The 15,990-nt window shown below is 38.4% G+C and overlaps 1 protein-coding gene across 1 annotated transcript; it reads left to right on the top strand.

Annotated features, from left to right (window-relative positions):
• Positions 1–151: 151 nt before the first annotated feature.
• Positions 152–15,587, top strand: GEN1 (GEN1 Holliday junction 5' flap endonuclease; the record flags this gene model as incomplete). The annotated part of the gene is made up of 13 exons (XM_084202495.1): positions 152–312; positions 1,798–1,984; positions 3,360–3,536; positions 6,111–6,221; positions 8,143–8,216; positions 8,698–8,789; positions 9,593–9,743; positions 9,863–9,899; positions 10,001–10,081; positions 10,833–10,963; positions 13,174–13,235; positions 13,773–13,916; positions 14,128–15,587. The coding sequence occupies 13 exons, from the start codon at positions 152–154 to the stop codon at positions 15,531–15,533; spliced, it is 2,814 nt and encodes a 937-aa protein (XP_084058621.1). The 3' UTR covers positions 15,534–15,587.
• Positions 15,588–15,990: the final 403 nt, after the last annotated feature.

Raw genomic sequence — 15,990 nt, 5'->3', positions numbered from 1 at the left:
CTCAAAAAAGTACAACTTATAGTGGTAAATATATTTATCTTCTGAACTTCACAGTCATAATGCTTCACTTCCTGCCATATGCTGAAACTGTTTTATTTTGTTTGGTCTCTACAGTTAAGATCTACCTTCTGACAACAAGGAAGCGAAAACAATGGGAGTGACCTACCTGTGGCAAATCCTTGAGCCTGTGAGACAACCTGTCAACATAAGTAGCCTCAGAGGGAAAATACTTGCTGTTGATTTAAGTTTGTGGGTTTGTGAAGCACAGACTGTTAAAAAGATGGTTGGAGTAGTTACCAGGCCACATCTCAGGTATCCATATAAATTATTCGAGCCAAATGTCTTGGAGCTGTATAATTTAAATATGTTACTTATTCAGTAGACTTCTAAGAGTAGCTCTGAAATTCATATGACTGGTGTTTTGATTCAGTTATCACTTTTGCTACATATGTAAAGGGTTTAGGAAGTTAGTTCTAAGTAGATCCCCAGGTTGAATTAAATATGTTTAAATCATTCTTCAGGCATTTGAACAAACTTGAGGAATATGTATATATTTTTAATTTAAATTACTTACCTAAGGAATGAGCACATCTAAGCATCTATCATTTCAAAGTCCTGTTCTCTGCAAACAGTGCTAACAATAATGAAAACATTGAAGACAAATTTTCATCAGTGCTTGTTGTTAGTTACCAGTGTAGAATATTGAGTTATTAGATGGTGTTATACACTCCTGTGACTTCTGTTGAATTCAGCACAATGTAAAATATCAGCATGATATAAAGTCTCGGCATTTTCTGAGAATAATGTCTTAAAATGTTTTATACTTAAAAACTCAATTAACTATAAAACTGGCAGCATTACCAAAGTCATTACATCAGTCTGGTAGAATGTCCTGTGTGCATGAAACAGAATTATCAGTCCTGTCCTCCAAAGCAAGACAAGGAGTTGAACAGATTTCTACCAAAAAATGTTTTCAGACAGTTGAAAATTAATTTTTTTTTTTGAGAATTTGTATTTTTGAGTAACTTATTGTTTAGATTGATTTTTTTTAACATCATTTGTGAAGATAGAACTAACCTCAAAAGACCCGCTTACTGGCTTTTGCTAGTAGTAACTGTACAAAATTAAATCTAGTGTAATGGCTCTCTCCATGTCTGTCAAAGAGATACAAATGTTTGATCTACTCCTTTTGAAAGATTGATACTGGAGTTACTGGTAAAAGCATATGCTGTTTCATATGACTGCTGTTAATTTTACTTTTTGTAGTCCACGTATTTATTACTGCAGCCTTGTAAAACTCCACCCCTCAGGGGTGCTGGTTTGCATATGAAATAAATTGGCATTGTAATGGTATCTAGAAGGCTGTCCAATACTACAGCATTCAGTCACTTGAGGTGTACCTGTATTGATAGATTTGGAGTTAATTTTTTGATATAAAATAACCAATGTAAATATGTGTTTGGAGGCAGATTTGGGATATTGAATATATTTTTATTAAGCCTTTTAAGTTTGCTTACATCTCTACACTCAAAAAACATCCTTTCTCTCCTTATGTGGTATTTTCTTGGGAATTTTGTAAAGCTGCTACAATTTCATAGTATGACAATTTCAGCCGAAGACAGGAGTAGAGCTCAGAGGTTTGTTTAAACTGGGGGCAAGAGAATTATTAGAGGTAAAGACAATGCTAGGATTTTCCCAGTGGTAGGGTCAGGAAAATATAAGGGATATAAGGAAAATATCTGAAGAAATCAGTCTTGACAAATATTTCAGCTTATGGAACACTTTGCTTTATTGCAGAAACCTATTTTTTCGGTTCTCTTTCTTTACCTCAATGGGAATTAAGCTAGTGTTTGTCATGGAGGGAGAGGCGCCCAGGCTGAAAGCAGACACCATGAGCAAGAGGAATGAGATGCGCTATGGGCCTTCGAAGAAAGCTGGAGCTGTAAGAACGGGGAGATCTTTATTTAAAGCCATGTTAAAAGAGGTGAGTAACTGAGTGTTAAAGTAATTTTTAATGTGATAGAAAGAAATTTTAACCAAATTAAATACAGGAGCTTGAAATAATTGATGGCTTTTGCTACAACCCACCCCTGAAGGCCAGGTAACTGAGGTTGTTGTTAAGAGATTCCTTCAGGGCAGATTAGGGTGGAATGAGACTGACACTGAATGGTGTGTACATTTTTTACAGGTGAGCCAGTTGTGTAAAGGAGGAAATTGGCAACATAAAAAAAGCATTATCCCACCTCACAGGATCTGGTTGTTGGCCTCAACCAGCTCAAGAATGAGTTTGTTGCTAAACAAAAGCCATTTTTTTGTTGCCATCCTCCCATGGTGGGTGTGCACCCCCTGTGTCATACTGGATCAGAAGTTTGACCAACACACACCCAAAAATTCTCCTGCTCTTTGGCTGGGAGTGCAAACATGGCCTCAGGAAAGCACCTGCTGCTTTTTCAAGTGGCCAGTTGTTTGAGTTATTAACCCCTAATATTTCAGTGTCTCACAGCTTTATACACAACGAATGTAAACAATGTTTTGAGGTTTGAAGGAATGTGCACCTTTGAAGTCAGGCCTTACAGCATCTGCTAAGTGTTATAGAAGACAAACAGTGTCAGAATAATCTTCTTATTGATATGTTCCTGTGCATGTTGTGCTGTTGTGATTGACAACCGTAACTGACAACTTATTGCAAAATTTAACTTGGCTGTTCTTTTATGGTGTTAGCATCCATACTTCTTCATATACTCCCACTCCCATTAACCATTTTTGTCTGTTCAAAATTCTATGAAGTAGAATTTATGGGCGTTCAGGGCTTCACTAGACTGTACATAGCAATTCATGTTTTATTCTAAAATTCTAAAATAAAATACTTTCTCTGAAATTTGGAAATATATATCTGTGTGTCTTGCACAGTGGTCCAGTCTTGGTAGGATGACAGCATTGTACTTTTCTGGTTGATGTTCTTGGGAAGTTTGGCACCTGTTGGAAGATGTCTGTTGTGGCTCAGCATTACTGCTTGAGTAAACAGCATTACTTCTCAAAGATAAATACTCCTTTGTTACTACTCTTCTGAAGACATCCCAAATATCTATTTTAAAGTGTAAAGATTTTTGTGAAGGAGTGGCCATTAATCATGCTGTGTTCAAGTCCTGTAATTAATACTTAGCTCTTTGTGGATATCTACTTTTCACTGATACAGGAAATTATTTTTTGCTGAAGTAGTGCTTTCATTGATGAGGTGTTACATAGACAGAACAACAGTAGCAGTTTTTAAATGCATTTGTGTCTGAGAAAAAGCATGCTATTAAGTGAATTTAATAGTTCAACATTCAAACTCCTTCCTTTTGTGTTCCTTCTTTTAGTGTCTTGAACTGCTGGAGTGTTTAGGTGTCCCTTGGGTTCAAGCAGCTGGAGAGGCAGAGGCAATGTGTGCCTACCTAAATGCAAAAGGACTTGTTGATGGCTGCATTACCAATGATGGAGATGTTTTCTTGTATGGAGCTCAAACAGTTTATAGGAACTTTGCCATGAATGCTAAGGTAACGTATCTCACCCTGTTCCCACCCTTTCTGTAGACTCTTTACAAAAATGTAAATAGAAGGAAGGGAGTTGAAAAAATACTTTTATGTCATTAAATTTACCTTGTAGTAGTTGGGTTTGTTTAAAATAGTATTTTAAGACAGGAACATTTTATTTGATTCACTGGAATTCTTGTATTGGCTGTGAGAGCAAAACCACTGAGAACAGGGTAATATTGCCTGTGTTTGTAGTACCCTGTGGTGTCTCATATAAAGCTAAATAGCAATTTTTTTCCCATTTCCTCCTTTATTGTGGAGAAGGTGAGTGAAGTAATTGCTTCCTATAAATTTTACCCTTAGGTCATATGAGAGTGATCAGCCTCCCACATACTTGCATCTTACAGGTTCATTTTATTATGCAAATACTTGCAATTAATGCTGTTCATCCCAATTGAATATGAATAGTGTAGGGGTTGTAATCTGTATCACAATAAATTCTTGGAAACATTAAAAAAACCAAATAATTTATGGCCTTAAACTGAAGTGTTTGTTTGTTAAGTATACAATTTTCCAGAAATGGGGAAATGCTACCCCAAATTTCTGTAATTTATAATCTTCATCTCAAAGACTTGTTGAAAAAATACATTGGAGATATGAGAAAATCAATAGAACAAAAGAAGTGCACCACAAATAATTAACTTTAAAAAACTGTTTAGGGTTCATGGAAGGCTATTTGCTTTGACATCATGTTTGAGTTCTTCCTTGACCTGGTTCTTTCAGTTTCCTTGTCATTTTTCACCAACAGTGAAGGCAAGCTCAACCTTTCAGGTGTACTTAGGTACATATATAGGTCAGCATAAAAAATACTTTGTGAGTGCAGGGGGCACACTGTTAGGGGTAGCAGCTGTTCTAGCAAAATGGATCTCTTTGGTTTGTTGGCTTGTGGGGAGATTTTTTTTTTTTGTCATGATTGAGGAAGAAGGCAGTGGCCTATGTTTTATTTCATGTTAATGTTGATTCCATTTTGTATTTGAGTCCCTTTACCTTTCAAATATTTCTTTAGCTTATGCCTAATATGTTAGATAATATTTTTATTCTTTTTCTTTTATTTTACTTAAGTAGTACATTGAAATGTTTACATGCATTTTAAAAACTTCACTTTCTGAAATTACTTGGCACAGCCGCTAGGATTTGATAATGTTCGTTTTGCCACATTTTTTCTACAGGTAATAAACAATAAAAACACCTAGAGTCATAGAATATACTGAGTTGGAAGGGACCCATCAGGGTCATTGAGTCCAACTCCTGGCCCTGCACAGGACAGCCCAAGAGTCACCATGTGCCTGAGAGCCTTGTCCAAACACTCCCTGAACTCTGTCAGGTGTATCTTGGTGCTGTGACCACTTCCCTGGGGAGCCTGTTCCAGTGCCCAGCCACCCTTTGGGTGAAAAACATTTTCCTGATACTCAACCCAAACCTCCCCTGACACAGCTTCATGCTGCTTCCTCAAGTCCTGTCACTAGCCACCAGAGTGAAAAGATCAGAGATCAGTGTCTGCCCCTCTCCTTCCCCTTGTGAGAATGTTGAAGGCTGTAGCGAGGTTTCTCCTCAGTCTCCTCCAAATGACTTCAGCCACTCCTCATACAGCTTCCCCTCAAGGCCCTTCACTATCTTTGTTGCCTTCTTTGGATTCTCTCTAATGGCTTAATGAATTTTTAATATTGTGGCACCCAAAACTTCCCCCAGCACAGGAGGTGAGGCCACCCCAGTGCAGAGCAGAGCAGGACAATCCCCTCCCTTTCCCTGGCTGGCTGTGCTGTCCCTGGTACCCCCAGGACAGGGCTGGCCCTCCTGGCTGCCAGGACACTGCATCCCATGTTAAACTTTGCCAGCAGCCAGGGCCCCCAGGTCCCTTTCTGTAGCACGGCTCTGCAGCCTCTCATTGCCCACTCAGTGCACACAGCCAGGTGTGCCAGGTGCAGAGTCCAGCACTTCCCCTTGTGAAACTTCATGTGGTTGGTGAACTCTCATCTCTCCAGTTTGTCTTTCTGCCCTTTAGGTAGTCAACAACTCCTTTCAATTTAGTGTTGTTGGTAAACTTACATAGTGTTCCTTCCAGTCCTGAAATTGAATTAACCCTTTTGGTATCAAGTTTGGGATGATAATGAAGATGTTGAGAAGTGGGCTGAGGATAGGAGCCCTGTGGGACTCCTCTTGTGAGAGGTTGCCAGCTTGATTTAACCCTTTCCACTGTGGCTCTTTGTGCCTGACCTGTGAGCCAGTTGCTCACCCATCATATAACATGGTTATCCAGCTGTGTGCTGGACCTCTTGGCTTTTTTTAGTTTCTTTCAACAGCTGATGCCCATACTTGAAGTTCCAGAACTGTAGTTGTTCGTGTGGTGTTCATGCATTACATTATAAATTTTAATGTCAATTTATTTTTTTCTATTAGACCCCTCTTATGGGGTAGATCCCTTTCCTGTGGGTGGGATTAATAGGGGCGAGTAAGCAATCCCAACTGAACATGACTCAGAGCAGTTCCTTCCCTGTAACAGGCGTAACAGAAATAATATGTAATAAATTTCTCTTGCAGGATCCACATCTTGACAGTTACACAATGTCCTCTATTAAAGAGAAACTCGGTTGTGACAGAGAGTCTTTGATTGGGCTAGCAGTTCTTCTGGGCTGTGATTATCTTCCAAAGGTAAGCAATATAATTATTTTTTATTTGGTGCTTCCACTGTCTTGAAAGACAACAAGTGTATCAAGGGAGATGTGCATGCTGGGAAAGCTTATGCAATGCATGATTACTGAGATCCAGTAGAAGACGTGTAGGAAGGAAGTCACTGAAAATTCTATTTGTAAATTCTATTATTTAGCCTTTTAAAGTCTAAGGATATTCAAAATGGTTAATGAACATCAGTCTTTCTAAGACTGTTTTGTCTTGTTCCAAACCTTTTCTATAATGGAGGGGAAGGCAAAAGTTTAGATGCTGATTACATTGAGCCAGGGTGTGAGAACGCCATTGTTTATGAGGATGCTTTGTAACAAGTCACATACAAGTGCATCCCTGGCAGAGGAGCTGTGGAAAATGAGAAGAAATGGCTTTGTCTGTGCTCTTTGGAAGATGTAGTAGTGGTGGTTTTGAGCTGTAGTTATTAGTAAAGGCAGTTCTGGATGCAGTTTGGATGTATTCCTGTTCCATTGTTTGTAAATATATAATTTACAAAGAATTAGAAGTGATCTATTTGGAAGTTTACCTAATTAATTGAGAGGAATCCCACTCATTGCTACTTCACTTCTTTCTTTTTTTCCTTCTTGTAAAGTTTTGGATTCTATTTTGAGACTTTGAACAGAAGCTGTTGTAATGGCTATTTGAAAGGGAGAAGAAGTTCATCATGTAGTGACTTCAGGCAATGATTGCTCCCATTCAGGCTTGCAGCAGATACCTAGTTATTCTTAAATAATTGTGTACCAGCTTGATAAAACCATCCTTTAAACAACTGATACTGCTGGAAAAAACAAACCTTTCATTATTTTTGTTTTGGGTTTTGCTTTTGGGTTTTTTAATTTTGCTTTTGTTACAGGACTCTTTAAATAGTTTGTTACTACTGTGTAAAGAGAGGGAGTAAAACAAACAGTGGATAATCAATGGTTATTGTACCAAAGCAGCTCCTGGAATGCCAAGTTCTTACATAGCCTTAAAATGTCACAATTATATGAGGCCAGATAGATCCTTTGAGTTATTGCAGCTCAGCAAAGTAGATGAAGACAGAAATTTGTTAAGATAGCTGAATTATGGGAGTGCATTGGGAATGGAGATTGGCAGAACACGTAAATGAGAATACCATGCTATTATTGCACTTATTTTGTTGAAAATACATCAAAATAATCCTTTCCTTGCAGAAGCTGAATATATGACTGAATGTCTGACTGTAGTCCAATGAGGACTTGGTTTGAAATGTAGATTTATTTTATATGGTTGTATGTATTCAGTTGTGCCATTACAACTGAATAAATATAGATTTATTTGTAATGATGCTATAGAAAGTATACTCAATACAATCTTCATAATCAGGTGTATTCATTCTTGGCAAAATAGGGTGAAGATGGAAAGAACTGGAAAGCAATACGTGTATGTTTTAATAGAGTGATACAGTAGTTTGGGTCAGAAGGGACCTCTGAAGTTCACTTAGTCCAACCCCCCTGCAGTGAGGGACATCTTCAGTTAAACTAGGTCACTCAGAGCCCCATTCCAACCTGACCCTGAATATTTCCAGAATGGAGCATCTACCACTTCCCTGGGCAACCTGTGCCAGTTCTCTACTTCACTGGAACTTTTCTTTTCTGAATTGAACTTCTTTTAGTTTATTATTACTTCCTTCTTTGCCTTGTTTTATCTCAGGTGCTGTTAAGCATAAGAACAGCTTGTGTGTTACACTCGCAATACAGCTGTAGTCTTTCACCTTCTCTGCCCTTAAACTTCGTCAAAAATATTTTTCTTAATTTATTTTCAACATCTGGAATCACTTGTTGTCATTTCTCTATACTATGTAATAAAGACGTTTTTGTGAAAATATGAATATTTTGTTTGTAATTAAATAATATTTCATATTTCATTATAGGGGGTTCCAGGAGTTGGGAAGGAGCAAGCTTTGAAGTTAATTGAGACTCTGCAAGGTCAAAACTTATTGCAAAGGTAAAATGGAAATTTACCTAAGTGTTTTTTATTCAAAGACTTAAGAGTATGTACTTCAAGACAATGTTTGTAATACTTTAAGTTAGGGAGGCTATTACCACATTCCTTACCTTGTGTTTGCTAAAGGAATTGTTTTGCTAGGCAAGTCTCATATTTGTTTTAAACGTGAGCTGGCTCCTAGCTCTTGAGCTAGCAGGTATAAGTTGATATATTGGAGTGAAAGTTGTAGGGACTGATGACACTTGCTGATTTTTAGTTGGGTTGGGGATTAGGATTTGAAATACCAAGTGCTTTCTATGTTATCATAATGTGTTTATCAATGCTAGAAATCCAACATGATATACTGTAAAAGACCCCTCTTTCATAAGTTGAAAAACTGTTTCTTGCATAAATGCTTGACAAGTATAAAGAAATTATTTTTCAGTGGTTTAAGTGTGAAACCTAAAAATATTTATTGATCCTTTTAACATCATCCTTTCAGGTTTGAGCAGTGGAAGGAACAATTTCAGCATTATGATAATCCACCTTTGTTTCCTAAAAGGGTAATTCACTGTTCAGAGTGCCATCATCCAGGTCAGTGTGAAAAGTGCTGAGCTTTACTTTTAGCCTAATTGTTTACTTTTTATTATGGGGTGATGGGTTTTGTTTTATTGGGTTATGGGTTTTTTTCTATTAGCATTAAAAATGCTTTTCGGCTTCCATCTTCATGTTTTCAATATTGTGTATATGTATCCTTGTATAAACGCTTCCAAGGCTTGGGACTAATTTTCTTCAAATGTGAAACTAGTGGACAGCATATGGAATGTTATCAAAATGCTCTTGTGGGATCCCAGATATTTGCCTTTTTAACATGATCAGTCAAGACAACATGTTATACTCTATACTGCCTGGCAACTTTGTCTTTAGTTGCTTGAACTGGTCCTGCATCAAGAGGACCAAATCTCATCATTGATGAGGTATGTGGCCAGTGTTTTTTCAAGAAAAAGTTAATGCCAAGTACCCTGATTTTGGTATCATCTTTGATCAGTGAACTCATTAAAATCCATCATTTGGTGAAGGAAAAGCCTGATTCAAATCTATTCCTTACATGTATTTTCCGGGTTATCACACAATACTTCTGTAGTTTTTTGATAAGTTTCCAGCTTAAGATCTGAAACTGTTGAGGGAAAAAGTCTTCAGAAAAATGGAAGCCTGCATGTCTTTTTCAGTTTTTACTATAGATTCCTAAATGCAGCTAATGCACTCAGATCTGCTTACAGCTGCCATTCACATCATATTCATACTTGTTCTGAGCTTTGTATTTGTAATACTGCCTTTATAGGTTTGGAGATTTTGGGAACCCCTTTTCTCCTCACTTTGTGTGTCTGTTGCCATAGGATCTTACAAGGAACACGAGCACAATGGATGTAAATTCTGTGAAAGTGTGAGATGCTGCAAACCCAGTGACTCCAAACACTGCTGCCCGTGTGCATGGCATCAGTGGGAGCGAGTGAAACAAGCAAATGCACTGGAGGACAGTATCAGAAAGTAGGAATGGCCTAAAAATTTAACTGCTTTGCCCTGCATTCATATGCAGGGTGAACATTTTGATGCATCATTTTTTGCCATTTTTGCTCAGTTCCTAACACATTTGTTTTCACCTCCAGAAAAGCCATGAGTTGTGAGGGCTTTCCATTTTCTGAGGTAACAAACAAGCCTACTTAATAACAATTGTTTTAATCAATTAGTTTAAATTTCAGCTTTTTGTCCTCTCTTAAACTGTTTCTTTTATGTTTTATCTCAAGGTTATCCAAGAGTTCCTTGTAAACAAGAATAAATTGATCAACATAAAGGAATGTCGAAGGCCAAATTTATTGTCCTTTCAGGTATGTAGCAAAATATTGAATATTCAGCTTTGTAGTCTTTTATTTATTACAAAGGAAGTGATAATGGTGATCGTCATTGGTAATTTCACTTGAAATAAGAATTAAAGAATCTTGCTACAACATCTTAATATACTTCACTGTTTTGAAAGCCTAAAATTGAAGACTTTGGAAAAAATCACTTGCTGTAAATAGCTAGATAGAAAAGTAGAAGAGGAGAAAGCTCACTTGTCGTTGTTTTGTTTTTCATTGTCCAGTATTGCTAGATGGGGGTGAGGGTGTTAATATATGCACATTAGCATTGTTTTCTAGGAAGGCTTTTTACTTGTTTTTTATTGGCAAAATCAGATCTCTTACAATGTTTCATTTTTTGGGTTTGATGACACTGTAAGAATTATGGATAGTAGAGAAGATCACAGTTAAACAATGTGGCTTTAATGAAAATCCATGTTCATTGTCTCACATGTGAAATCTGTAACTTTCACAGCTTGTGGTAGAGCTGATGTGACCCTGCTGCTGCCACCACACAACTGCTCCCTTGGCTTGTCACTGACAGCTGATGAATGTGCCCTGCCTAGGGATGCCTGTTCCCTCCCTTGGCAGTGAGGTGTTGGTGGGCATTACACCAATATATAAAAGTGCTCTAGATAGTTTAAGTATTTAGCCCAGTGTCCCTACTACATAACTATCTAAGCATGATATCTAATAGAATAAAGAATGTTTTAAAGTTTGGGATTTTCTTTAATACAAACAGCTATTTGCTTCAGAGAAGATGGAATGGACCAAACATTATGCTTGTAAGAAGCTGTTAGGACTTCTGACACGTTATGATATGATCCAGAGAAAATCTGGAAACATTGACTCAAAACAACTGCAGGCAATACGGTAATGTGGCTTGATTTCTTGAACTTCATATGTTTACTTCTGCTGGCAGATAAAAACCAGATAAAAAGGTTTTTTTTCTGAAAAAGGGGAAATATGGTTTTATTCCGTCTTTGTTTCAAGCTTCGTGCTTGTTTTAAATAGAGGTAAAAATTCAGATCAGTGCACCAATTCTATTTCTGCTGCACAAAGTCATACATAGAGCAGTCTCATTCTGTTAGTGCTTGTGTTCTCCTGTGGTTGGTTTTTGTTCCTTTTTCTTAGATACACCTCAGTCCTCTGCTCAGGTTCTTGGCATACATTTAATTGAATTCTGTGTCTCAAAATAAGAGTTCAGGTTTAGAAATGAGCATCTTCAAAATTAGTCATAGTCTCTGATTATCAGACCTAGAAGCTGTTGTTGTATTATGTGTCAACACTGCTTTTCATTCAGGACTGCTACATCTAGGAATTTAAAAATGGCCAAGTATGCAGTTACTAAAAATGGACATGCAGGGAAGAGAAAGCAAGATAAGCATGTAATTACTTTCTCCCAGAATACTTTCCCACCATCCAGATTCCTTTACTTAGGAGTTTACTGAGCCAGAATTAGCATTTTCTTATTCTGTCAGCCCTCAATGGAATTTATTTTCTTAATGATCTAATCTCTTCTTAAACTTAAGTCAGCTTCTAGAATCTACAGTGTCTGTTGGCAAATCTGAACTTCACTTTGTGAAGGGAGTTGTGACTTATTTTAACTTTATCTGGTGGTTTCGTTTCCCAAATGAAACCCAAATTCTCCCTGCCTCCCTAATTCTTTTATTGGAAGAAGATTAGTAATTTTTCCATGCTAGTCAAGGTTTTTAGACATTAATTTTGGGGCATGGGAGGACAATCAATAGCAGTGTGATAGTATCACTTCTGATTTGATGTGTCATATTCTTGAATTAGTACTTATAGAGATGCTGATCTGTTCAGTGTTGTCTTTCAAAAGATTGGGGAGACTGGTTGGAGAATGCTTTTAAAAGAGTGACCCCCACCTGGCTGCAACCTCCTTTCAGGCAGTTGCAGAGAGTTATGAGGTCCTTCCTAGACTAAGCACCCTCAGCTTCCTCAGTTGCTCCTTTCACACTTGTCTTCCAGACCCTTCATCAGCTCCATTGCCCTTCTCTGGACGTGCTCCAGCGCATCCAGTACCACCCCTTGTGTTGAGGGGCCCAGAAACAGACACAGGATTTGAGGTGTGGCCTCACCAGTGCTGAGTGCCGGTGGCCGATCACTGCCCTGGTCCTGCTGGCCACTCTATTGCTGATACAGGCCAGGATGTCAGTGGCCTTCATGGCCACCTGGGCACACTGGCTCATGCTCAGCTGCTGTTGGCCAACACCTCCAGATCCTTTTGCTCCTGACCACCTTCCAGCCACTCTTCCCCAGGCTGTAGCACTGCAGCGGTTGTTATGATCCAGGGGCAGGACTTGGCCTTGTTGAACCTCACACCATTGGCCTCAGCATCAGTCCAGCCTGTCTAGGCCCCTCTGCAGAGCCTTCCTGCCCTCCAGCAGGTCAGCACTCCTGCCCAGCTTGGTGTTGTGTGTGAAGTGACTGAGAGTGCACTTGATCCCCTCATCCAGGTCACTGATAAAGACATTAAACAGGACTGGCCCGAGTAGTGAGCCCTGGGGAGCCCCATCAGTGATTGACCTCCACTGAGCTGGATTGAACTCCACTCACTACCCCTCTCTGGGCTTGACCATCCAAACCATTTTTAACCCAGTGCACCCATCCCAGCCATGAGCAGCAAGTTTCCCTAGGAGAAAGCTGTGGGAAATGGCATCAAGGGTTTTACTGAAGTCTAGGCAACCTTTCCCTAATCCCCTAGAGTGGGTCACCCTGTTGAAGAAGGAGATCAGGTTGGTCAAGCAGGATATGCCTTTCAGGCAGATCAGCTGAAGATACCAAACTGATGTTTGTAGGAGACTGCATTATGTTTGTATCTTACAGAAAAGCTTTTTTATTTTGTGTGAATGTTCTTCTGAGTGTCAAATAAAAATGTTTCAGTAGTCAAATATATACTCCAAATTTTGCTGTATACAGAGGAGTATATTTTATTTAAAGGTGTAGTAATTTCAATTAGAAGATTTTTTTTTCTCTGAATCTTTCCAAATAAGAATATTGAAATATTTTTAGATTTAAGTCTAGATTTAAGTAATTTAATGGACTTCTTCTTCTTACAGGATTGTTAAGACACGTGTTAAAAATGGAATTCCTTGTTTTGAAATTGAATGGCAAAAACCAGGTGGGTCTGGTTTCTATGTACATTATGGAACAAAACAGTTCATAGAAAAAGATAAAATCAAGCTTTAGAGAGGACAAGAGTTTGACAGCACTCTAAGGCAATGGAATGTGGGCAAGGTTGGAAACTTCCATGGAAATAACAGGAAATGTGCATCAAATTTCAAATGCCCTGTAAGAAAAAGCAATGCTTTAAAGAAAACAAATTTACCTAGAAAGCAAGGGACTCAGTCTTCAGCTACTTTTTCTGGTACCTGTAAATAAGATTTGAACTGTGTATTTCATCCCTTATTTCACCTGAAGCTGTCACTGTTAACTAGCTAGAAAATTTTCTGTACTGCCAGAATCCTCCCTGTAGTGTGTCCATTTGTGCCAGGAGACTGGCAAGAAGAAAAATACTTCACTTGTAGATAAATCTCAAATATCATACTATTGACCTTTGATGTACCTTCTTTGTATTCAAATCTTTGCTGTTTGGTTTTTCATTCCCTACTTTGACATGTGTATATTCATATCAAGAGTACATTCATTATTTTTTCAGAACATTATGTTGATCCAGAAGATGAGCCTGTGGAGTTGTTTGTAGTCACAGTAGAAGAAGAGTCTTTGTTTCAGGCTGCTTATCCTGATGTTGTTGCCCTCTATCAAGTGGAAAAGTCAGACATTCTTCAGAAGAAACAGAAAAGTAAGTCCAGAAGCTTATTTCTTAAGAATCTATGTGTCTTGCTGGAATGCAAAACAGCAAAAAACACTTCTGCCACTCTTGAACAATATAATGCCAAAGCAAGATGAGGGGACTGTGCTTTAATCTTACTATTCTGTACTTTTGCACTAAGAAATATGAACTGTGATTTATATGCCATTCAAAGTGCACTTTTTATTATTTTTCTTTTCAGAAAAGAAAGACAGATCAGAAGAAAAGGAATTACCAAATTCCTATGATGAAATTACCAGTCTTCTGTCTCAAATTAATTTAAAGCCTACACACAGAATTCTTCCTGTGCAATGCTCCATGTCAGATACAAAATCTCCCCCAGAAGATCAGACACAGCAGAGAAGTACTGGATCAAAAGATGCAGCATTACCTTCAGCTTCCTTCATAACAACAGTTCATGTGTCAGCATCAGCAGCTGCTCTTGCTGAGTCATCTGTGCCCTCACAGTGCACTAAGTATTCAGGGATATCATCCTCTTCCTTTCTACCTGGTCTGCAACTGAGCAGTACTGATGGGAGAGGAGCTTCCTTCAGCCCTACACCAGCCCACGGAGGTGATGACCATGATCCAGCAGCTGACTTAACCACATGCATAAAATACTCACGTCCACTAAGTCGTGAAACAATAAGAAATAGCTCAGAGTATTCTGATACTACACAGTCTGATATGCATTCTGATAGTGGAGATGATTTGTTCTCAAATGATGCTATGGGACAACTTCAGGAGTGGTCTTTAAGTGAGCGAATACTTAAGAAATCTCGCGTTCCATCGCAGCCTGTGTCTGAAGATGCAGTGCAAATGGAGTCTTTGAATTGTTTTAAACAAACAAAAGATATATTGAATCCTGGTAGAAATCATGTCTCTTCCTCGTGTCAGTTAAATAACCCAGTGCAGGAAAATAAAAATGTTCTATCAGAAAACTCTGCTAGTGAATCCAGCCTACATATCTATCAAGATGCATACAAAAAAGCTGACATCTTGGCTGAAATGGTGCAAAAAGACCCTTCTAGAAGTGGTTCAGGATCTCTAGCCTGCAGTGGGAAAACAAGAGAGACACTTCATCCTGGGTGTAAAATGCTTCCAGCGTCTCAAAAGCCAGCAGATGCAACTGGCTGTCACATTAAAGAAGCTTGTATTGAAACTACTTGGAAAGCTTCTTCTAAGAAGAGTGTCTGTCAGAACAGATGCTCTTCCAGCGATGACAGTGATGATGGACACGTGGATAAAATCCTGGTTTATGAGCAGCAGAAAAGGCAACAGAACCCTGGCCAGTTTAAGAAATGTTTTACAAAGAAAAAGAGTAGCATTGTTACTAGCAAAAGGACAAACAGTGACTCAGCCCTTACAATTCAGGGGAAGAAGAAAATGACCAATTCAAAGAAAGCTGTTAACAGTGTCTCAGTGCAAGTAGCTCCAAAACCATCCTCTGTGGAGGAAGTTAATTGTTCCCAAAGTCCAGAGCAACCAATTGAAAGATTGGGTTCTGATCCCACACAGCAAGACAAAAGTGCTGTTCTGACTTCTGTGTGGGCAGACAGTCCCCTTCCCCTCTCTGAAAGACTGAAAGGAAGAATCAAAATCAATTAGGTTCTCCATAAAATAGATTATGATAGCAATTAATTGTCAGTTCTTGAAGAGTTCTTTCTCAAAGTTTCTGCAGTATGCTCTATCAGTCTTGTGTGGATACAGTTTTAATGAATAGGAAGTGCTGGCACTGGAGCTGAAGTTTGAAACTAAAATGCTAACAAAAGTGCCAAACAGTTGATTATAAGCAAGTACCAGTTATTCTGTGTGTGTTTACATTCTGAACTTGATACATAAGCATCAGGATACAGTATGCAAGGATGAGGGAGATTTTAAGAAAAAGGGTTTTTTTCCCAATCAGTTGTACAGATTTTGTCTACAGTTATTAGTCTTGCTTACAAAAGCACTTATTAGAACAGCACCTGCAGTGCTGTTGGATTTTCCTAATAAGACAAAATGATGCAGCATTTTTAAACTGAAATTCTCCATTCTCCTCCACTAATGTTGCAAGTTTTGAAAT

Source organism: Fringilla coelebs (assembly GCF_963513975.1).
Source record: "Fringilla coelebs genome assembly, chromosome: 3".
NCBI classification, from domain to species: domain Eukaryota; kingdom Metazoa; phylum Chordata; class Aves; order Passeriformes; family Fringillidae; genus Fringilla; species Fringilla coelebs.
The sequence above is the reverse complement of the archived record's forward strand: the minus strand, read 5'-3'. Positions and strand labels throughout refer to the sequence as shown.